Source organism: Ovis canadensis, chromosome 14 (assembly GCF_042477335.2).
Source record: "Ovis canadensis isolate MfBH-ARS-UI-01 breed Bighorn chromosome 14, ARS-UI_OviCan_v2, whole genome shotgun sequence".
Taxonomy (NCBI): Eukaryota; Metazoa; Chordata; class Mammalia; order Artiodactyla; family Bovidae; genus Ovis; species Ovis canadensis.
The window spans coordinates 20,527,690-20,551,247 of record NC_091258.1 but is presented as its reverse complement, the minus strand read 5'-3'; the positions used below and the strand labels follow the sequence as shown (position 1 = coordinate 20,551,247).

At 50.9% G+C, this 23,558-nt stretch overlaps 1 protein-coding gene across 3 annotated transcripts in view; it reads left to right on the top strand.

The window, feature by feature from the left end:
• CDYL2 (chromodomain Y like 2) overlaps positions 1 to 10,572 on the top strand; it is a 164,306-nt gene extending 153,734 nt beyond the window's left edge. For all 3 annotated transcript variants that reach the window (XM_069552510.1, XM_069552511.1, XM_069552509.1), the window contains exons 5-7: positions 5,116 to 5,326; positions 7,082 to 7,225; positions 9,778 to 10,572. In XM_069552510.1, coding sequence (XP_069408611.1) covers positions 5,116 to 5,326; positions 7,082 to 7,225; positions 9,778 to 9,936 — 514 coding nt within the window. In that variant the 3' untranslated portion in view covers positions 9,937 to 10,572. The remainder of the gene's footprint in view (positions 1 to 5,115; positions 5,327 to 7,081; positions 7,226 to 9,777) is intronic.
• The last annotated feature ends 12,986 nt before the right edge of the window (positions 10,573 to 23,558 follow it).

The following is a 23,558-nucleotide window of genomic DNA, read 5'->3' as shown; positions in this document are numbered from 1 at the left end:
AGATATTATCTCCTCACGTTAAAGCCAGCCTCTGGTAATGCCCAAGAATTATACACACTAATCCCACCGTCTGCCTGGTGGTGAAATCTTTGCTTTTCTGGGCATCCCAGCCTCATGGAGCTGACACGGCTCAGCCATGAGGAGGAGGAGGGACATGGGCAGCTCTGTGTATGCAGACCCTTGGGTGGGGAGCATTTCCCCCTCTTGCGTTGTCTTTGGGGCAAAAGCTGGGATCCTGGGGAGGACATCCACTCCCATAGATCAGTATCTCCTTTGGGAAAGCAACATGTGGTTACAACCTCATTCTTTACAGATTTGTCAGAAGCAAGTGAGTGTGACTTCCAGCAAGGCTGCCCTTCAGGGTGCCTCCACCCTGGGAAGGGCACACACCCGCGGCTACACCTTACGTGGCCTAAGCGCTCCTTCTCCAGGGACCAGGCCGCACCACCGAACCATGACTTGTCTGGGGACCACGCGTCCCCTGGACCACTGGTTCTCAGCCCAGGGAGCTTTTCCAAAACCCAGCGGCTCGGCAGCATCTCTAGGAGCTTTGGGCTTAATGAGTGAGGGGAGTGCTGGGGCAGCATGTCTTGGGTTTCAAAATTTCTTTGGTGATTCTAATATGAAAGCAAGATCAGGAACCCCTGCCGCGTGCCAACCAAGAGGCTTCTCCACATTGACTAAGTGCACCAGCAATCGGGAGGATCCCCTGGACGAGGGCATGGCAACGCACTCCATTATTCTTGCCTGGAGAATCCCATGGGCAGAGGAGCCTGGTGGCCTATAAATCCGTAGGGTCACAAAGAGTCAGACATGACTGAAAGCGACTTAACACACAGGTACCAGAAGTTCTAGAACCTGTGTTCTAGACAAGCATTTCCCGGAAAACTTTCTGCAGCTTTCCAGAGAAGCATCGTGAATGAGGGGCCCTGCTGATAAATGAGGTCTGTCCCCTCTTCTGCGGCTTTTCCAGGCATGTTAAGAAATTTATAGTCTGAGAGGTCTCTTGTAAAAGAACTTCATTCAGAATCTACCAAGGCCGATACGTATTTTGGCCACAGAACCTCGTAAGCTGCTGGCGTCCCTTGTAGTTCTTACGCACGATGTCGGCCGGGCTAAGCCCAGGATCCGGGCCAGACACCCGGCCGTGGCACCCCAGCCATGGTCCCTCCCCATCCTGATAGTTTCCTAAAGAAAACGCGCCTGCACCTGGCCCGGGAAGCTGCCCGCCCTCTGCAGATGTTCGCTGAATGAACTAGCAGATGTGGGAAGAACTCGGATGACTCACTCCTCAGAAGCCTCTATCCAGGACCCAAACAAAGCTGTGTGCTCCATCCCAGCAGAGAGGCCGGCCTCACCTGAACCCCTCACAGGGCTGACCATGGCCTGCTGGCTGGATGCCGGGACGAGAAGGAGTCAGATTACCTGTGTGCAGTACTCGGTCCATTCCTGGCCCATAATGAGTACTTAGGACTGGTGTAAAGTTTTCACTGTTCTTCCCGTTACCTCCAGCCATGAGGTCTAGCTAAAAGCCTGGATCTGACTATGGAGAGGGCTTCTGGTGGGGGGCCCAGGGTGCCTGTCACTGTGTGTGTGCCTGGTGCCCACATGCCCCGTCCTGGCTGACTTGGCTCCGCAGATTGGCAGTGGGGGGCTGCACCCCACAGCTCCCATTATAGGGAACGGGGAGCAGGGTCACAGTTGCCAAGTGCTCCGGGTGGACTCTGGACACCGCTGATGCAGGAGTTCGCTCTGAGTCTTCTGTGGGCCAGGAGAGGAGCTCATGGACCACTGGGAAAAGCGTGAAGGCTGTGTCCGCCCTCCCCGGCCGATGTGCTGACTGTGATGACAGAGATGCGTGTGCCAGGCTCTGAGCTGGTGCTGGGTGGACCCTCACGTTGAAGTCTCTGGCTTTCCCGTTTTATGAGAAGCCAAATGAGGCTCCAGAGACTAGGCGACTTGTCCCAGGTCTCCCCACTCGTTAGGGGCAGTGTTGAAGCTGGAGGCCAAGTCCTCCAGCCCCCGAAGTTCCTGATCCTCCTGCCACATCAGCCCAGCCTGCAGCTCCCGGCGCGGGCTCAGGTTGAGTGGAGGCTGGCGTGAGCCCGAGGGACTCTGACATGGGGGGACACACCAGCCATCTCCCCAGTGCTGCCCTGCCAGCCAGGCCAGCATCAGATATCTGAGCAATAGCGTCTGTAATGCAATATCCTGCGTGCTGTCTGGCTTCCACATCCAGCGGGCCCTCGCGATAGAGATCTCCTGCTCGAGGTGAGAAGAAAAGGAAGGGGAGTGTGGTCTGCTCACCATGTTTTATATCAAGGAAATGAATTTGCAAGTCTGCTGGATTGAATGGAGATGGGAATGGCAACCCATTTCAGAACTCTTGCCTAGAAAGTCCCATGGACAGAGGAGCCTGGCGGACTGTAGTCCGTGGGTTTGCAAAGAGTCAGACACAACCGAAGCAACAGGACTTAGCATGCTGGACTGAAATGGGAGGGTGGGTCGAAGGGTCAGAGGGTCGGAGCTGAGCATGCTTGGGCCCCTCTGCCCTCCTCGGGGGTCCTTGGTGCCTGTGCACAGAGCTCAGGTTGGAAAAAACAGCATGAAAGTTTCTGGGGTCTGGAAGAGGAAGCTCCTGGAGAGTTGTGAGTGCCCAAGTGACTTTCTGGAAGGACTGTCGTGTGGATGGTGAAGCAGAGGGAATAGGAGTATCAGAGGGGCCGCAGCAGGGGGAGGGGGGGCATCCCGATAGGGGTGGGCCCCCTTTACTGAGAGTGTGCAGCAGAGGCTGTGATGCATCCTCAGGAGGTGATTCTATGCCAAGTGGAAGATCTGGTTCCCTGCCTCTCTCTTAACGTCCTTCCCAACTGTGAGATCCAAGATCCTGGAGTTGTACCAGGGGGTTTAGGAACGGGACATCTGTTGAAAATCCCAAACCCAAACCCTGTGGTTCCAAGGACCCTGCAAAGAAGCCCCACTCCCCCCTGCAGATTCCAAATTGCATTTGGCAAAAAGTTCCTGTTGAAACCAGTGACTGGGGCCATGAAGTTAGGAAGTCAAGCTAGGAAACAGGCCACTGGAGACCCAGGACTCAGAAGGCCATAGGGCCACATCTCCCTCTGTGCAGCGGTGTCCTTCTGGGGTCAGCCACGCTGGGCAACAGTGGCTGAGGTGCGTCCCAAAGAGCCTGCTCACAGAGTCGCACAGAAGTCAGGAAATCCAACGGCTCAAGCCTGGGTGCATGTTTCGTGACAACATGTAGGTCCCAAGATAACCCCCACGTCAGGAGTGTTAAGCTGTCTTCTCACGGTTCAGTCTAATCCTGGCATATCACTGTGATACCCAGATTTTTTGAGATGAATTTGAGGGAATAGTATCAACTGAGAAGAGATAAATCAGCTTGATGTTTGTATAAGTTAAGTATTCGCTGCTGTAACAAATGAACCCCCAACACACATAATGGCTCAGCTGTGAAAGAAATTTACTTCTCGCGTGTGTGAACTCAGAGCAGATATTACTGATCAACCCGTGGCTGTCCCCCATGGGCTGAGTCAGGAACCCGAACACCTGCCATTTTGTGATTCAACAAATGTGTTCCAAGATTGCTGAGCCTGTCAAGCTGGGAGGGCTGTGTGGGGGGAGATTTTCTTGTACCAGGCCCAGAGTGTGTATCTGGTTTCTGCTCATGTCGGCCGGCACCTGGTTACTTGGGCATAGCCAGCTGCCAGGGAGACCATGTTCCAACAGTAACCCCAGGAAGAGGAAGGAAGGGAAAGCAGGTCTGATGACCAGCCAGTGTCTCCCTACCACACATCTACCAGCCTTGCTCTCTTTCTGGGAGATGATTTACCAAGTGTTCATCCCGATGTGCTTGGAGACCAAGCAGGGCATGAGGCAGACCTGTGAGTTTCCTTAAGGAACTGGAAGAGGGGGAGAGTTCAAGCAAGCAGCAGATAATTGGGATAATTGCAAATCCCAATCACGGAGTTTTCCAAGAACTCTCAGAAGGCCCAGGCCGCCCCTGCACAGTGAGCAGAGGTGAGAGAGACAGGAGATGAGTCTGGAGAGGGAAGCGGAGGCAGACCAAGGTCACGGTTTGGAGTCTGGATTTTATTCTTGCAAGTTCCTGTTAGTTTCCAATCTTCTACCTGAAAATAATGAGGGTTGCAGGCTTTACTAGACATCCTGGGTTTTTCCTCCATGTCCAGATAAACATTAATGTTTTATGGACCTTATGAAGCAGCTAGGGGAAAGGTGAAGAGTGTCCTGAGGCAGAGGACTGGAGGTCGTTGTAGGTGCCCCTACAGGTGCCCTGTAGGTGTTTAATATTCAAGATGCATGTTGTAAGCTTGCTCGGTGCAGGACAGGGAGGCGACATTGCCTGATCCATAGCCACGGAGACCAATGCCTCATGCCCCCAGGGGAGCCCAGCATCTTTCCCCAATTTTGGCCAAAGCCACTCAAACATACAGACCTTCATCAACATTCTAGAACCACATTCAGTGAGTCTGGTATGCCTGTAGGTAATTCAGAATCAGATAGTCTTGATACTGAAAGAGCTCTTTAGAGGTCATCAGTCCCCACCTGTGCCCATGGTCTAAAGCTCACTCAGGGTGATCATCAGGCCAGACTTGGGGTACCTCCAGGAACAAGAGGTTCATGCCGCCAAAGGCGCCCACTCCACCCTCACCCCTGCCCTTAGAACATTCCTTCTCTCCTTGAGTTCAAATACCCCTCCTTATAAGACCCTCTTAGCTCCGTTCTGAACGCTAACATTCAGGCTGTCTTCCTTAAGGACTTTTGCTCTTCATTCCCGTCTTGGAGGTGGGAGGGCAGGGTAGCCAGGTGCAGTGCTGGGACCATGGGCTCGACCAGGGATCTTCTGGGCAAACCGTGGTCACCCCGTGAGTTTTCCCCTGAAAATCTGATGCCAAGCACTGTGCCATGCCTGTGCCTGTGGCTCCAGGGCTCGCCATCTGGGAGGTCCCCTGATGACCCATGGGTGCTTCCCAGCACCTGGGGAGGCTTATTCCCACCTCGACAGAATCAAGCTTGTCTGTGGGTCTTGGCGAATCCATTCACCTGCTAAAGAGGGTCCTCTCTTTTCCCCAGGGACTTTGTGAAGGCCTTTATCCAGTTCAAGAAGCCCATCGTCGTGGCGATCAACGGGCCTGCTCTGGGCCTGGGCGCCTCCATCCTGCCCCTCTGTGACATCGTGTGGGCCAGCGAGAAGGCCTGGTTCCAGACCCCATACGCCACCATCCGCCTCACGCCCGCCGGCTGCTCCTCCTACACCTTCCCCCAGATCCTGGGCGTCGCCCTGGTAAGCCTCCTCGTCTCTGCGGCACATTTGGGGTGCCAGAGCACCCCTCCTCTGTCCTGGTGTTGAGGACACAGCCCTTCACGTGGGCAGAGGCCCAGGGCTGCTCCCGCCCATGCAGTCTGCAGGCCGTCTCAGCTTCTTCTGCCTCCCTGGGGTTGCCGCCCGCTGGTGTCCACACAGCCTGCCCAGCAGGGAGATTGCAAGGTGGTTTGGACTCAGGAGCTGGGGCCACTTTCTTGCGGCTCGCAGCCTCAGCAGTGGCGGGCAGATGAGACAGGCACTTTCCCCTGTGATCTCAGCCTCCGTGCTCTGCCCCATTCCTCCCGGCCTTGGTGGTCACAAACATATTAACATTGCAGAGCCTTGTCTCTTTCATTTCAATCATTTCTGAAACTCCAAGAGTGTTCCCAATTGAGACCTGTTTTTGCCAACTGACTGTGTCCCATTTGGCTTCTTCCGCTAGGTTTCTTCCTTGCATTTCTCCTTCCTGAGATGGTGTCTCTTGTCTCTAAATACATACAGCGTGTGTTCGTCTTCAAATCTCCAACCAGATGCATCCATTAGCCTCTTACTGACCTGACAAATTTCGCTCCTTGGGCATGAAAGATTGTCCTTTGGGTCATCATGACCCCCCCAGAGGGGAAGTGGGCGCACAAATCCAGAGGCTGGGAGAGCTTGGCATTTTAACATCTGCCTAAGAGCAGCTAAGCATGCCAGGAAGGGGACTGGAGGGGAGGCTGGTCGACAGCAGTCAGGGAGGGGCTTGCATGGTCCGCTGTGGGAAGGAGGCAGGGACTCGTCCTGAAGGAGGGAGGGGCTACGGCCGTCTTGCCCTGATTGTCAGCGGGAGAGCCGCTCGTGGGTGTCAGTGGTGGTTGCACTGTGCCCCGCCTTTGCTTAGGACCTTATCCGTGTAGCTCCTCCCAGAACACGAATAACAGCTGAGAGAAGTTCTTCGGGGAGCAGAGTGCAGAGGACTCTGTGGAAGGCAGGAGGGGTTTCTGCCCTTGGCTGCTGGGCAGCGCCTGCAGCCAGCCCTGGGCCCCTGGAAAGGATGCATTCTGTGTCGGGATCATGTTGTTACTCAGGACCTTTTGGGCAGTCGGTGAGGGAGACCCCTGAGGTGGCTTAAAGGATGGTGTGGGGGGACAGAGAGTTTACCGGTCCCCATAACTGGCAGGCCCAGCAGCAGAGCCCCTGTTGGGGGTGCCAGGCCCCGGCATCCCAGAACCAGCAGGGCTCTTGTTCTCCATCCATCCTGTCTTTGCAGCTCCTCGTCTCCACGGAGCAGGGACAGACACAACAGTGGGTGGCCCTGGGCTGAGTGGCTTAAGCCACCAGAGAAGGAGAAAGATTCTTCCCCATCCTCTCCAGCTTGGGGACCTCACAGAGAGCTTTAATGCCTGGGGTGGCTCTTCTGTTTATTCCCATATCAGCCATCAAGGACGGGGTGTCAACTCTGAACTGTCCCAAGTCCCTCCTGGGGGTCTGCCGCCAGACATGGGGAGGGGTATTGGGCAGACGAAGCTCCTGTAGGTACATGGCTTCTTTTGGGAATTTAACGGAAGCTGGGGGCCCTCTGCTCAGAAAGATGCATACAGACACAAGCGTTGGCAAATAGGTCCCACCGCATCCTTGGTCCCCAGTTAAGGATGCCGCCTCTGAGAGCTGGGACCATCATCCACAGCATGCTGACTTGTTAACAGGCTCACAGGCATACCGGCTCTCAGCTTTCTCCTGCCTTTGCTTTTTCAGGCCAACGAGATGCTCTTCTGTGGGCGGAAGCTCACCGCCCAGGAGGCATGCAGCAGAGGCCTGGTGTCCCAGGTCTTCTGGCCGACCACGTTCAGCCAGGAGGTCATGCTGCGGGTCAAGGAGATGGCCTCCTGCAGCGCGGTGGTGAGTTCTGCGTCTCTGCGCGCTATTCTCGCAGGTGGGGGCAGCGAGACCGGAAGGGAGTATCCGACTTGCCAGAGGTCACATAGGGAGTACATGGGAGGCCCTGTGTGATTTCACAGAGGCCGAGTCTCGGTGCTGAGAGCTTAAATCCAGAGGGAGACGGTCAGCACCATTAGGTGTTCCCACGTCAGGTGCAGTGCGAAAACCTCAGAAGAGATTTATAGCCTGGGGCAGAAGTGGTGCCTTAAAGCTCCCAAACTTGCACAGACACAAATCATCTATGGTTTTCAAAGAAGGGGAAGCAAGAGCGAATAAGGGCAGGGTACGAGCCAGCTGAGAGATGAGAAACAACAGTTCCTGCCGCCCCGGAACCTCATTTCTCCTGCCGGCCCAGCGCGCGGCACATTTAAAGTCTACAGTTCAACTCTGAAGACTCCTTGAAAACTGGATAAGTGAATAACACCTCCGTGGAGGCACCGGGTTTTAACTGTCGGTTTTGTCTCATGAAAGTCGCTCTGAGCGCTGCGTGGGAATACCCCAGGGAAGGGGGGAAAAGGGCAGGGCAGGAGAAAGGGCGCTCTCAGAGCAGAAGGTCCGGACGCTCTCTGTGCTCTAGCGTCACGGGGAGCTGGGCTGGACTGTGGGGGCCGGGCGGTCACCTCCCCCTTCTCCCCATCTGCCCTGAGTCCCCACCCACAGTCACTTACCTCCTGATTGCCCCCGCCAGCCTTTACAGACACCCACTGTGTCAGCGCTGCCTGCAGGAAGCCTGTGGTCCCAGGGATGGTGGCAGGGTGGGGACAGCCCTGCCATCTTGGTGGTCGTTTGTCATGGGCCAAGCCCTTTGCTCAGCTCTTTATGTGGATTCTCTTTCAATCTTCCTGTTGACTCTGGCGGCCAGCTCTTTGCCCAGAACTCTCTCCTGTGGTTTTAGCCCCAGAGATCTCAAGTCCCAGGAAACTGCATGAGCCCAGGCAGACAGGGGTGGTTGGTGCCATAGGGGCTGCTGCCTGCAGGGGTGGGGAGATGCTCTCAGTGGGGTAAGCGGTGTGAGTGAGGGCACGGGGGGTTCAGGCAGTGGCTGCTGGTGGTGTGAGCTGGCGCACAGCATTTTGGGCGGCCATGAGGCTGAAAAGGCAGGAGGACAAAGACCCCAAAGCTCCCCTGAGAAGTCTGACCTCTGGGGGTGCTCAGACAAAACCGGCTTTTGAAGAATTCCTGCCAGGAAGACTCTCCTGTCCACAGACAGGAGTTCAGGAGCTTCGGGGTGATTCGCCTGAGATAGGAATCTCCCCCATGCCCCCGGAGATGGTGGTCTTTGGAGAAATTTGGGGGAGGGAAGAGGTGTCCTTCATCAGCCGGCCCCTCCTTACCACCCATGAGCCTCCAGCCCAAGCTGAAAGATAGGGTCACTGCCCACTTCCAGCCTGCTTGAGCAAGGGAGCTCTTGTCTTGCTGTTTTCTGTTTGAAAGCACTTGGGGAGACTGAGAACTGAAGTCCCCACGTCCGCAGAGAATGGGGAGGCGAGTAGAAGGGTGCTCGGACTCTTTGCTGCCGGCCGTGCCTCTGCCAGACTGAGGCAGCCGTGGGGGCTACAGAATCAGCCAGGGGTTTGCAGGGCATGTCCACTAGGCAGCCATGGGCACGTCCACTTCTCTGAGCTTGGGTCCTTCATCTGTCATGTGGAGATAAACATACTGCCTGTCTGTGGAGTGAACTTGAGGTGGAAATGAATGACTGCGTGGAGAGTGCCTGTCACAGAGCCGACAGCTTTGCTGTCCTGTGATCGCTGCGACGGTTCTTACTCACGATCATGATTATTATTGCTAGTTTTTCCATGCTGGCTACTGTGTTACTAATATTCAAATCATTAATACTGCTGCAGTATAATACTATTGTATTACTGTCCCTGGCGATACTATGATTGCTACTGTAATACTATAGTTCTGTTACTACTGTTACCGTTATTACCACCACTAACATTACGGTTATCACAACTATGATACTACGGTATTACTGTTGTCACTATTATTGCTCGTCGCTGCCATTTATTGCCATTGTTATTACTTGCTATTGCAAGGATCGCTACTTTGATTACCACTGCTGTTACTGCTAAGCCTGAACAAGGGACATTGCTGTCGAGGTGGGTCCTGTGGGTACTCTGGCAACCCGTTAGTTCATTTCCTTATCTTATTCTGTGATCCCAGCCATTCTTGAGTTAGGTAGCACACGGAGGTTATTTCCCCAAGTTTTTTCCTGACATCCATAGAAAGTGATACTGAGTATCTGTCACCCATGGGTGAAAGACCAAGTCCTTGCAGTCGGGGTTAACACAGGTCCCACTCATCCATCCCAGGGACTGAGGGCTTGACATCTGGGCGCATGTGCAACCTGTTCCTGGTGTTGCCAAGGGGCGGCGGCCTGGGAAGCCCGGGACCACGGGAGGCGCCTCCTCTGGCTGTGGACATCAGAAGGTTACCCAGGCCAAGTACGTCCCTTGGGAGCAGAGTCCCTGGCGCCTGGCTGATGAGGCTCGTGCATTTCCCTGCAGGTGCTGGAGGAGTCAAAATGCCTCGTGCGGAGCTTCCTGAGGTCGGTGCTTGAAGACGTGAATGAGAAAGAATGCATCATGCTCAAGCAACTCTGGAGCTCCTCCAAAGGCCTGGATTCCCTCTTCAGCTACCTGCAGGACAAAATTTATGAAGTCTGAGGGCCCAGCACTGCAGGGCCCCTGACTTCCAGCTCCGCCCCTGTGTTTCAGAGATCGGAGCCCAGTGTATGCTCGGCCGAGGAGTCTGTCCAGGTGTCTCTCTGTCCCTAGGGTTGTGTCCATTTCCTTGTGTCCTTTGGTTGCTCCTCATTGGTTTGGTTTTGTGTAATGATGGGAAACGCAGTGTGCTTGGCCTCCTGCCCCATGTCCACACCTCAAACCCCAACTGGCTGGGGGGCCATCGAGGGCTATCTCTTCCCAGGCCTTTGCCAGGCGCCCTTGTCCTGCCCCACTTGCTGAGATGCACCATCCTTGTCCAGGAAGGAAGACCAGTCCCCTCACCCCACCGGTCCCTCTGACTCAGGCTGTGTCTGGCACAGTGCCTCTGACGTGGAGACTCAGCTGCCGTGGCTCTCTGTGGCTAAGGGCAGATCCAGTGACCGGGGGACGGCCAGTCTTAGGGGATTTTCCAGAGCAATGAGCAGAACGCTTGTGTGGAGCCGGCCTCAGTCTCCTCTCTGATGCATGTCTGTGTGACTTTTAGGGCTTGGTCTTAACAACCCAACCAAGTGATTTACAAAACCCAGATATTGTACATTTAGGAGCGTTTTGTTAAATATATATTTTTTAAAACAATGTAAGTGGAAATTCTGATAATTTATGTATATTATATGTAAAGCTAGTTTTGCAAAACACACAAACTACTAGGAAAGTGGGTTTTTTTCCCCTTTAATCAGACTTATTTAATTTATTTATTTTTGTTTATACGTGACGGTATCTGTTGTTCACACAGATACTATTTTCATACTGCCCTAGACCAAATCCCATACAGGGCTCGAGCTGTTTGGTGCATTCTAGCCATGAACCACGGAGATGGAAAATTCAGAGAGATAGAAATGGGATTGCTAGGATTAGAAGGAACGGCTCTGCATCAGACTCTCTGCATATGAAACAGCTCTGTGGTCACTGAACACTTGTTCTAGGAGAAATCATGGAAGGGTCTTCTCTTTGCCCCGCTGCCCTTAAGGAGATAAAAGGGCCTCCCACCTGAATGGTCCTGAGACACAGCCAGTCCCTAATCCCTGGATGTCGGGAACAGGTGGGGCTGGGCCCCCTGGGGGTTGCATACTACTGAGGGGCACTTCTTCCTTGGGGGCTTGACTTTCAGAGCCCCTTTCTCATGGGCAGTGGTATCTGGTTGGGGCCTCCCAGAGAGGTGGGGGAGAGTCCCCGCCCTGGAGCATGTCAGCAGCAGGGCTAAGTCTTTCTGCCTCCAGAAGTCCTGTTTTCAGGCTCTTTCCTCCCATGAGGGAGCAGTAGCAGGGATTAAGCCTCTGCCCGTGGGCCACAGAGGGGCCCCAGCGTTTGTGTTCAGGCTGGCAGCCCGAAGTCCCCAGACTGGCCATAGGGGAGGAGAGGTTTTGGTTTGGGGCCTTGGTTTTGGTTGCAGAGGAGAAGGTCAGCATCAGGGTTCAAGCAGAGAGGTTACAGGGCCATGTTCTTCTGCGTGGGGATCACACCAGAGGAAGTTTGGTTCTTAGAGTGGCAGGATCTTTCCATTTCCACCCCAGCCCCCGAGTGTTCTCAAGGACCGCCGCTTGCCCCTCTCCTCTGCCCTCTGTCAGTCCCCAGCCCCTCCTGGCCCCTGCTTGGAGAGTGGAGGGGAGCGGCGAGAGCTGGGCTCAGCTGAGGGAGGGGAGCGCGGCTGAGGGAGGGCCATTGCTGTAGCTCCCTCCCTCTCCGGTCCTCTTCCCTCCTCTGGAGGCAGGTGGACACCCTGGGCCGGGCAGGTGGAGAGGACTCATGGTGCTGAGCTTTGTGTTTCAGAGGACAGGTGGAGTCTCTGCACTTGAACCTGGGTTCTCTTGGCTCCCTCTGCAGAAAGCCCCACTCCTTTTCCTGTGACCTCAAGAGAGTCAGGGAAGAGCACACGTCTCACTTGCTTCTTCCTTCGGCAGGGAGACAGCTGCCTTGGCTGAATCCATCCACAGGAAGATGGGTTGAAGTCCTGTGTACACCAGCCCCACCCCCTGCCCACCACCGTGGTCCACGTGGGATCCTGTAGGAACTGTTACTATAGGGAAGCACCTCCCTTTGCCCAGATGCCTGTGGTCACAGCTCCATTTGGGTTTGTCTCCTCCCTTGAGAAAGCTAACGTGTGCTCTGCCAAAGCCCCTGGACTTGGCAGGTAATCTCTCTCCCGTCACTAAGCTGTCTAAAGAAAGAGCACCGTGCTTTCTGTTCACCTTCTAGGGACAACCACTTCATCGTCTCTAGAAGCAGAGTTAGGATTCCTGTTGGATGGAGATGGAAGACAATGTTTGGAAATTTCTTGGGCTCAGTGCCTATCTTTGTCCCCTGCCAGAAAAAACCAGAAGTGTTTAGCTTTGGACTAAAACATAGCTTTGGATCATCAAATCCAAACTTCTAAATACCTCCAGTATCTCTGATGATAAGGTAGGAACGTGAAACCATCACTCAGGTGGAATGCCTGGGCAGGTTCCACGTATAAGAGGAGATGTTTTACCCGACAGTCTGTGTTTCGGCTGTTTCTGTATAGTCAGTTCAAGAAGGATGTTCCACAAATTGGGCAAAAGCCAGTTTAATCTGTTGGCTACAGGGTAGACCAAACCACTGAGTTTTTCACTTTCTGAATAGTCACGTTGATAATGCAGAGATGAGATCCAGGTAACTTATGGCCAGCGGACATGGGTTGTCGACTTACGGCCGATATGGGTTGAATTTCGCCAAACCTGTGTCCGTCACAGTTTGTCCTCCATAGCCTTCTTGAGATGGGGCCCAGGTTTTCCTTTCCTATCTTCTACTCCAGAACCTTCTCTCCATCCATACGATTCTTTCTCCCCTCTCTCTACTCTGTCTCACCCACTCCCCACCCAGTCAGTCATGACCCAGAGCCTGGGCAGCTCTTAGAGGAATTGTACTTGGTCTTGGCAGCCCCGTCCTGGGGTTGCCTTTGCGGAAGATGAGGGTACTTCTTTAGTCAAGCAGTCTTCTGGACAGTACACCCTGTGCCATCCTGTAAGGCATGCATAAGGACTCCCCTCTCCTCCAGGCCCTGGTGATTAGCATCCAGGGCCTTGCAGTGGAAACATCTGAGTTAACAGCGTGGTTCAGGAGGGCTTTTTGGAGAGCTTTGCAAAGATGGTCAGAGCTCCTCACCATTTGGAATGGCTCAGCCTAAGGCGGATATACCCATATATCCCTTCCTGCTCTGAAATAATGTCTGTGGGTGAAAACCATAGAAAATGACCCTCTAGGAAATGAAATTGGATAACTCTAAGAAGCTAGTAGAGAATTGATTTAAAATATTACTCTTGTTTGGTATAAAGTAAACTGAGAAGTGTTCTCTCTGAAGCATGAAAATATGTTTTTCCCATGTGGAGTTTAGTATAAGGATGGAAAAATGATAATCACACTAGACTTTGACCAATGCAACTCTATTTCCAGATATCCATGTTGAAAAATAGCCTTCACTGGATGCTGAATTGCATTTCCCATGATTAACTGTTGGTTTAAAAAATTTTGTACACTTTTTTAATTTGAAATTTAGTCACATTCATATAATTTTTCAAGCCAGTTTCTGTGGAAATTTTTTTAACAAAGAAAAATATAGAAACACCTTCAGATCTTCCTAAGTGAATATTTAAAATGCAGAATTGCTTCTCTTCTGTGTTTCTGTATTCAGATACTGAGATCTGTTGTATATATTAGTTTAGACATTCTCACTAATATACACAGTATTTAAGACTCTAAATGAGATTTCTTAAGTATTTTATTTTATTCTCTGTAAATGGTTTTGTATGATCTTTAAAAATCTACACTTTGCTTTTGTAGATATTTAAGGGAAACCATTTGGGGGTTGTCTTGCATGTATATTTTTGTTGTAGATAAGTGTTGCTTAGTTATTTCTGCAAATTTTGGTTGAAATGCTTACAGACTTTAATACAGTATATATATTTTCAGAATATAAACTTTTATATTTCTGTGGTAAGTTAGGATCTGCGTTTTAGGCAATCTTTTCCATTAATATCACTTGTTCTTTCAAGAAATAGCATTCTGGTTTGGTGCCAATGGTTTTCTTTTTTTTTTTTTTCCCATTAGAATCGAGTGCTCCTAAACTGTTAGAGAGCCGGTTAATTTTCTTTTTTTTTCAAAGTAATTGAGTTTGAAAAAATGTATTGAATTTGTGAATAAGCCTTACCATTAGGATCAGTAAAAATTTCCAACCTTTGCAACTATGTATGTAGTTGAGGATCTCCCTATAAATTCTCACTGTGTGGCAGTTGATGGAGTTTGTGAACAGAGCCTTAAGCTTGTTGCAAAAAAAAAAAAAAAAAAGGTAATACGGGTTGTTTTTTTTAAGCAGCGTAAGCCATGTGGATGGACTCTGTGCAGTCTGTACAGCATGGCTAATATGGAGAGTGCAGTTGAGCCAGCGGCAGCAGGGACCAGTTAGATGCCGTGGTGATTGTCTTTGGCCATACGAAGGGGCCCTGGACAGGCGTTCTGGAGCCCCCTGTGTGCTGTTCACGTGGTGTAGACACGGCCACAGGGAGGGCCGCTGGTCCATCGCTTGCTCTGAACCAATGTCATTTCCTGCTGCTGAACTTGGTGGTTGACCCCAGGTTCCTTGCAGGTGACCTGGGAACGTCCAGTCTGGCTGCAGTCAGCACTCCTTGAGAGATGTTAACAAAGTTTACATGTGAGTCTTACTGTGTAGACAATCTGAAGTCGATTTCAGTTACATCATCTGCATTCCCACATGAGCTGAATGTCTTGTCAGTGAAGTAGGTGTGTTAAGCCATACTGAACCTGGGTGTAGCGGGGCAGAGGCAACCTAGGTGTGCAACGCACGCGTCAGCTGAGCCGCTCTCAGCCCACTCTGGGCTCTTTGAACGGCGCGTAAGTTGTGGAGCTCACTGGACGGGCAGAGTCTGATAAAACCAAGTGAACTCTGAAAATTAAACTTAAAAAAGTGATTCTTTCTCATTGGCCCTGCTTCTGTAGTTACCTCCTGGTTCTCCTTATCAAGGTTTAAAGATGATATTGAGACCAGGGCCATAGAATGGCTAAAGTCAAGTTATTTGGTTCATCTCAAAATATGTGTGCATAAAGCCAACCTGTCTCCCACTAGGATGGAGACTGGCTTCAGATATTTGCAGTGTGTGTGTGTCAATCAGAAAAGCTGACATCTAGTTTTTAGCCTCTGCTCTGACCTCTCTGTGGGTTGACCCTCCCTCATTGGCCCAACACCTGGCCTCGCTCTGGAGCTCATTAAGGTGACTGGGCAGTTTGGAGGGTGTGGAATTTTCCATATAGTATTTAATGTGTCCCTGTGCCATTAGTCCCAGCCTGAAGTCATTTGCGGATGCCCATGTTGACAGGATTGTGAAAATATTGCCTTTCATAAAACCAAGGACCAAAGAATTCCATTATTCCAGCAAAGCACGAGTTGCATAGATTGTGGGCACATTTAGGCAGAGGTGTGCATGCTTCATGGCGCAGAGAAGCTGCTCCCGTCCACCAGCCTCATGCTCCCCCTGGCTGGCCCTACAGAGGGATTTGTTGTCCCCTTGCGAAGGCTCTGAAAGATGAGTTTCTCAGATTGAAACGCGCTGTCCCAGGCGGGTGTTTCTGCTGTGCGGTCCCAGCCTTTGTCCATGTCAGTACCGTAGAGAGTGGAGGTCTGGCCTTCTGCAGGGTCCCTGACCAGTACAGGATTTGTCCATCTGTGTAGACGCCTCCAGCGCATGTTCTTCATACGTGTCTACACTGAGCAGCCAGATCCTACAGTTGCCAAATTTCCACCTCCTTTTTGTTCTCCATCAACCCATTCCGCTTCCTGTTTAGCCCTGGAAGAAATCTCTTCACTTCTCATACTAGGTAGATGCTCCACGCTCATCCTCAATGAACCCATTCATCCGTCGGCCGGCTGAGAAATGATCTGATACTGAAGCAGTGGGATTCTAGTGGTAAGGCTTATTACCAAACCTCTGATAATGAAGCAGGCTACCAAAAAATGTCTCCGGCCCACCCTGGGAGTGTTCAGATTTGATCTTGGATCTAGCACACACACCGAAATCCAAGGAGACCTTTGCAAATTAGGCTACTCGTTTTCTTTCACCAGGTGATCATGGGAAAGTCTTTAACTAGTTCTGAATATCTGTAAGTATGAGTACTTCATAGACTTATAAAGCAGGTACACCGCCCCTTTCTCACCATGCTGTAAATATTACCTGAGACTGGGTGCAGTACTGAGGGATAATAATCTTCTGATTTATCAAATGCTGACTGTCTAGAGCAAATTGTACACTCTCTTTGTGAATGGTCCTGTAACGTGTATGAACACATTTCTGGGTGCCTTAGAAGTTGTATTTTTCATGTGTGCTAATATGCAGTATTTATACATCGTGAGAAGCTGCTTTGAATAAAAAGGTTGAAACTTGGTCTGCGTTCACTCGTGTCCTCCCTTTGGCAGCCTGGCAGGTGAAGTTCACAGACGAGTTCTGTGGTTTCCAAACAGAGACGTTTCTGAGGTCTCCAGAGGGTTGCAACATCTGAAGCTTCTAGGTTGTGTCTGGGTTCCTAGGGAGCAAAAGTACCTCCCACCCACATTTACCTCCAGCTTCAGTAATTCAGGCTGGTGGATCGCTGGGGGGGGGGCAATGGGTTGGTAACAGAGGACCTGGAAATGGGGAGGGGTGCAGGTAGGATTTGTCAGAAATTGGTAGGAGCATCCACCCCTTCCCTGGCCCACCCAGCATGTTTCTTTGCATAGCAATCCCTCCTCACTGGAGATGAACCTCTGCAGAGCTTGGTTTTACACAGTCCCAGCTGCACACGTGACTCACGAGCATGTTTGTCACTATGGAATTACACGAAGTCTGTCCTCTTCGCGTTGGTCGTCACGTAGTGGCTCCCAGGAGGAGCATGCTGCTGAGGACCCCTGGCTCTGGAGACGACATGGAGGCCCCAGAAAAGAGGAAGAAGAAGTCTGTCAGGGGCTCGAGGCAGCAGGGAACTCTGTGGAAGGGACTACCTGTGCGTCCATCCAGCGGCGGTGTTGAGCCCCCAGCTCTGCCTCGAGGCCACACCAGTGCCGACAGGCAAAGATTACTCAGACCGTCCCTGTCATGCAGAATCTTGGGGTCCAGGAGTGTGAGAAAGACATGTCATCCTGCCTTAATTCCCAGACTGTGCACAATGTGGTACTGGAAAGAAGAGCTTACATAACCTCCAACACCCTCAGAGCCTAGAGGATGGTGCGGTGGTGGTAGTTTTCCGTTGAACCTGCATCCAGCAGCGTGGGCCAGCCAGCCTGGCTGGGAGCCCAGGGTTGTCCCACTGACGGTCCCCTTCCCTCTCTCTTGTTCTTGGTGGCATCAGCGTTGTCTTGTGTGCCTCTCTGCCCTTTCTCTGTAGTCCTGACTCCATCCTGAGCAGTCAAGGTCAAACCTGGAAACTCCTTTGCTCCTGACTGTGTCTGGTCCTTCCAGAAGACTGGACGAAGCCTTTCAGATGTTTCAGGGCGAAGTGTCTGTAAGACTAACCCTTCTTCTTTTGACCGTCTCTCCGAGGCTACCTTTGATGTGATGTGATACTGAAAGAAGGCCTCACCCAGCAGTGAGAACTGAGCTGAGGGTCTCACGTGGTGAGACTCATCAACAATTAAATGGACCGCCAGTATGTTGAATGAACAGTGATGGGGTGTAATCCCCAAATTTTGTCTCTCACTGTTTCTTTAAGTTGGGCTAACTGGATAATCATCTCCTAGATGAAAACACAGGCTGTCGGTTTAGTCACTCAGTTGTGTCTGACTCCGTGCAGCCCCATGGACTGCAGCACGGCAGGCTTCCCTGTCCATCACCAACTCCCAGAGCTTGCTCAAACTCAGTGTCCATCGAGTCAGTGATGCCATCCAGCCATCTCATCCTCTGTCATCTCCTCCTCCTGCCTTCAGTCTTTCAGAAAATAATACAATGTCACAAACACAATGTCAGTTCAGTTGTCAAAGATGGTTATGTTCCATTTAAGCATCAGTGCTTCCAATTTCATCCAATGTCAAAACTTCACTCATTCTTACTGACTCTCATTTCCTTTCCTGGTTGGATTAGGGAGCGCTCGAAAGATTTTATAAGGACCAAGCAGTGCTGTTGTCACATGGGGGCTTCCTTCTCTGGGCCCCTTAAATGTTTATGCTGACTGTCTTTCAGGGAACCCATCTGGGTTTCTGGTGATTTCTTCAGCTGATGCTGGCCAGTCTCTTAGTGTTGCCGGTGAACTCTGTGTCGTCAGCACATCACTCCCTCCTCGGTCCCTAGGAGTCGGGGGTCCACTGCCAGCTTCTTCACTGCAGGTCTGTTTGTCCCTGTAGAATAAGATGACCCCACATGCCTAGACTCCATCTGGCTCAGGGGAGCATTCATGCAACCTCTGTTCATACAGGTCGAGGACTGCAGGCTGAACCCCAAACAGCAGCAACTGCCTCCCTGGTGGGCTAACTAGTCAGCTAGTTGGCCTCTCGTTCACTGAATTTCTCAGGCACGAGTCAAACGCCAATCTACTGTGTTACCTAAGTTTTAGGGGATACATATAAATTGATAAAGCCTCATTTCCTTTGACTTCAGATGAAAGGCCTTCTCGCTCACTCCGGGGTGTGTATACGTGTGTGTGTGTGTGTGTGAAGGGGTGGTAGGTAGCCTAGTTCTCACCAAAGAAATTCTTAAAAATCCTCTGTAGTAGACGTTAGATTCATACATTACATCCCCAAACGATTCAGGCTCTTGCGAGTGGTGGTTTCAACATGCTGGCAGGTCTTCGTATGGGAGACACATGCTGTACAGCCTCGTGGGTTGGGCTGAGGATTCGAGTTTCCACTCTAAGGGAGGTGGGAGGGCTTAGGAAGGAGGAGCCAGGACTGACTTGTGCTTTTAGCAGATTTGCTGTGGTTTTGGGCAAAAGGGAGCTGAGGGCAAGGGGACCCAAAGGAGACTCTGGTAGTTGTCTGCCCTCGATGAAAGCTTGAATTGGGGATGGGGCACTTGAGGTAACAGGAAGGAGTGACATCCTGAGTGTATTTTGAAGGCAGACTTAGAGAGAACAAGCCAAGTTTGGTCCTGGGATTTGGGGTTGCCCCTAAGTGAGGCAGGGACAGCTCTGGGGTTTAGGGCGGGCAGATCTGAGTTGGGGTGCTTGGAGCTCAGCTGAGTCCTGGTATCACATGCACAAGATGTTTGAACTTGCTTAGCCTTTGGGGAATACAACTGTGCTCGCCTTCTAGGGAGTTTTTAAATGATTAAATGAGATTTATAAAAACATACGTATATATGTGAATGTATGAATATGTGAGAGTTTATATATGTGAGATTTATTTAAATATACAAAGGACACTAATATATAAAATTAGATTAGGTATATTTATAAGAGTTGGCATGAAGTCTTTTTTAATGATTAAATGAGATTTGCATAATTATATAGAGTCTCTAGAACAGTTGCTAACATAGTAGGTATTTAATGGTTAAGTGAGATTTTCTTATAAATGCAAAATTTATATAAGTGAGATTTATATATATGTATCATATATAAATTTTAGACATTATATATAATTATCATTACATGTGGGCTCAGATAGTAAAGAATCCGCCTGCAATGTGGGAGACCTGTGTTTGATCCCTGGTTGCTGCTGTTGCTAAGTCGCTTCAGTCGTGTCCGTCCCTGGTTGGGAAGATCCAAATGGCAACCCACTCCAGTATTCTTGCCTGGAGGATCCCATGGACAGAGCAGCCTGGAGGGCCACAGTCCATGGAGTCGCAAAGAGTCAGACACGACTGAGTGGCTAGCATGCACACACACATACATACATATGTAAATGAGGTTTTATCTATGTGCAAAATGTTTGGAACAGCTGTTGGCACATAGTCACTTTTTACAATTGAAATGTAGTTGAATCACAGTGTTGTGTTAATTAATGCTGTACAGCAAAGTGACTCCGTTGCACATAGACAGCCTTTTGTAATATTCTTTTCCATTATCACAGGACAGTGAATGTAGTTCCCTGTGCTCAGTCATGTGGAGAAGGCAATGGCACCCACTCCAGTACTCTTGCCTGGAAAATCCCATGGATGGAGGAGCCTGGTGGGCTGCAGTCCGTGGGGTCGCTAAGAGTCAGACACGACTGAGCGACTTCACTTTCACTTTCCACTTTCATGCATTGGAGAAGGCGATGGCACCCCACTCCAGTGTTCTTGCCTGGAGAATCCCAGGGACAGCGGAGCCTGGTGGGCTGCCGTCTATGGGGTTGCACAGAGTCAGACACGACTGAAGCGACTCAGCAGCAGCGGCAGCAGCGCTCTGCAGTAGGACTCTATTGTTTACGCGTTCCATGTATACTGGTCTGCATCCGCTAGTCCCAGATTCCCAGTCTGTCCCTCCCCCATCGCCCCTCCTCCCTGAATCACCAGTCTGTTCTCCATGTCCATGAGTCTGTTTCTGTTTCATAGGTAAGTTCCTTTTTGTCATATCTTAGATTCCACCTATAAGTGACCTCATATGGTATTTGTCTTTTTCTTTCTGATTTACTTCATTTAGGATGATAATCTGTAGTTGCATCCATGTTGCTGCATAGGGCCTTATTTTGTCTTTTTTTGGCTGAGTAATATTCCTTCTTCTATATTCATTCATCTAGTGATGGATATTTTGTTTCCATGTCTTGTCTATGTGCATGGCCACTCTTTAGTGATGAAATGAACTTTACATATATGCATGAGTTTATATATATATATATATATGATCTATTCAAAGTGTGAGATTAAGCAGGTCCTTACCTACATACATATACAAACACACTCTCATCTTGAGGACCATTGTTGGCAAAGCATTGCTACTGAATCAAGAGTAGCCTTATCAGTACTTATGCTGGTGAAGGCCGGGGCGAGAGACTGGGTTACATCAGTCGGGGACTCAGGTATGTCTGTTAGATGGGGGCAAACGCAGGTCTGGGCTCAGGCAGAAGTTGGGTAGGAGATGTAATGTTCCTCTGCTCTCCCAGGTGAGAACTAGTCTCTGCTGGTGGCTGGATGGCCACTTCCCCAGAGGAGGCCCCTGGCTGTGACGCTGTGGCACAGCCTTTTCCTCGCTGGCTCCCGAGCCCTCCTGCATGTGGGGCTCATGCTGCTGCCTCTCTTAAGGTTATTGGGAGGATTTGATGGGAACGTGTGCGAGGCCTGATGCCCTTTTCCTTGGGGATTCCCTAAGGCGGCCCCGTCAGAAGCTCTTGGCTTCTGAGGTTTCCAGTGAGGTCTGTACTTCTCCATCCTCCAAACCCCTTCCTGGAAATGCGGATGCAGAGGCCTGGGCCCAAGGATGGTCCAGGAGCCTTCCTAAGCTGGGGGTGAGGACAAGAGCCCTTTGGGCACCAAGGCAAGTTGAGAAATCAACGTCCAGGAGCCGACAGGCTTCATGGGGGCACCAATCTGGAGTGACTGGGAGGTTCAGGGCAGAGAGTGGGAGGGGGACACTTTATAGGGCAGCTGCCGTTTTGTGCAGGGATCAGGAGGAGACTGTACAGGGCACCAGGCAGGCAGGAAGCACCAATATGTGTATGTAAATCAGTGAAAATTCCTCCTCCAAGGCTGTCAGTTTGTGAGAAATGTGGCGAGATCTTGCTGAGAAGTGACTGGAGAGATCAATGGCAACGATGTCACTGGAAAGAGCATGATGTATGTGATTGTTCTACGGGCAGAAAATCTTGCATTTAAGTCTCTGATCTGACTTCACTGAATGGCAATCTTCATTTCCTAATCTGTGCAGTGGGCACAGTAGCTCTCACTACAGGGCATTGTGATGCTCAGGCAAGCTGGAGGCAGAACGTGCCCGCAGTAGAGCTGGCACGTAGTAGCTGTCCTATACATGTTGATTGCCTGACACCTACCTCCTCCCCTTCCCCGTCTTTAAAGCAGTGGAGACCTGTCTGGAGCACAGGGGAGGAGCGGACGACGCAGAGTGGGAGGCAGCAAGGGTCTCCGCAAGTCAGTCATCAGGGACTGACATTCAAGCTGGTGTCATTCAGGAGGTGCCAGGAGACCCCACCCACGTGGGACCTCCAGCCAGATGGTGACTTGTGGGGTGTAACTTAACCGCCTGGATTAAGGGCCTTAACAATGGTTTGTGGCTGTAGGACAGTTGGGGTCCACAGGCTTAGCCCCCACGTGCAGAACACACACATACGCTAAGAGAACACTTGTGGACTCGCCTGGGGGGCAGGGGTGGGGGACGCGTGTCCTTGGGATTTTCCACCTATTGTCAAACATGGAGCCCTGGGCTCTGCCAGGACAGATGGCAAATGAGCTGTCTCGCGGTGCCAGGGGGCCCGATGGGTTCTAGCTTCGGGCCACACTCGGTGTCCCAAGACGCCTCCTTGTCTCACGCAGACACACTTGTTTACACTTTCACTTCCAAACAGGGGCCCGCAGGCTGCTCTCACAGCCATTTGGATGGTAACAAGCAGTTACTGACAAAAGAAGAGAAAACTCAGACGTTGTGGGCCAGTTCCTGGCAGAGGAGATCTGTGGTTGACAATTTTTTTTTTTTTAAGAAGTCTTGTGGTTGTGTCTTTAAGATTGTATCTCCTCTTGGCCACATTTCCTGTTTGATTGCGGAGTCTTTTCCCCCCCCTTCTCCTCCTCCCCGTGTCTTGCATTGGTCGTAGTACTATCATCAGAGCAATGGCCAGGAGGAAGCCGGGAGAGCCTGGCGTTTGGCGTCAAATGGAGCTGAGTTCACATTCTCCCTCCATCACGGTGTGATGTCATGTGTGATGACTCAGCTCCTTTCGCCTTCGGCACCTCTTCTAGGTTTTGTTTGTTTGTTTTAAGAATTAAGAAATATTGTGGGCAGACGCTTTACCATCTGAGCCACCAGGGAAATCCATATGCAGACATACAACTGAAAAACGTGTACTCATCTTGTACCCAACTTCTTTGCCTGCCTCAGTCTGATAGGAGAGAAAAACTGGGGCTCAGAGAGGTGAAATTACTTGCCCAAGGACACACAGTAGTGAGCAGTGAGTGGGAATTCCAGAGTGTCTTTCTGTCCTCTCATTCTAAAACAATTTGACTTACAAGAAAGTTGCAAAATTGTACACCCCCCAATTACACATACCCTTCACCCAGATCCCCCAAATGATAACGTCTTGTATAAACATGGCACGGTATTAAAAATAGGAAATTAACAACAATATTATGACCTAATTATTGAGGCTTTACTGATTGTCCCGTGATGGTCCTTCTTCTGGTCCTGAATCCAATCCGAGGTGATGCGTCACATTTCGCTCTCCCGATTCCTCTTTAACCTGGAGCAGTTCCTTCACCTTTCTGAGGTTCTCTTGACCTTGACAGTTGAAAGAATGTATAAGAAGCTAGTCACGTTTTGCAGTTTGGGGTTTGTCTCCTCTTCCCCCGTTATTCAATTCAGGTTATGCATTTTGGGGGGAGGATCACAGAAGCCACGTCATGTCTGTCTGAATGCATCGCTTCAGGGGCCTTTGTTCCCTCACTGATGATGTCAACTTGATCATTTGGGTTTAGATTCCAAGGCTTCTTTTC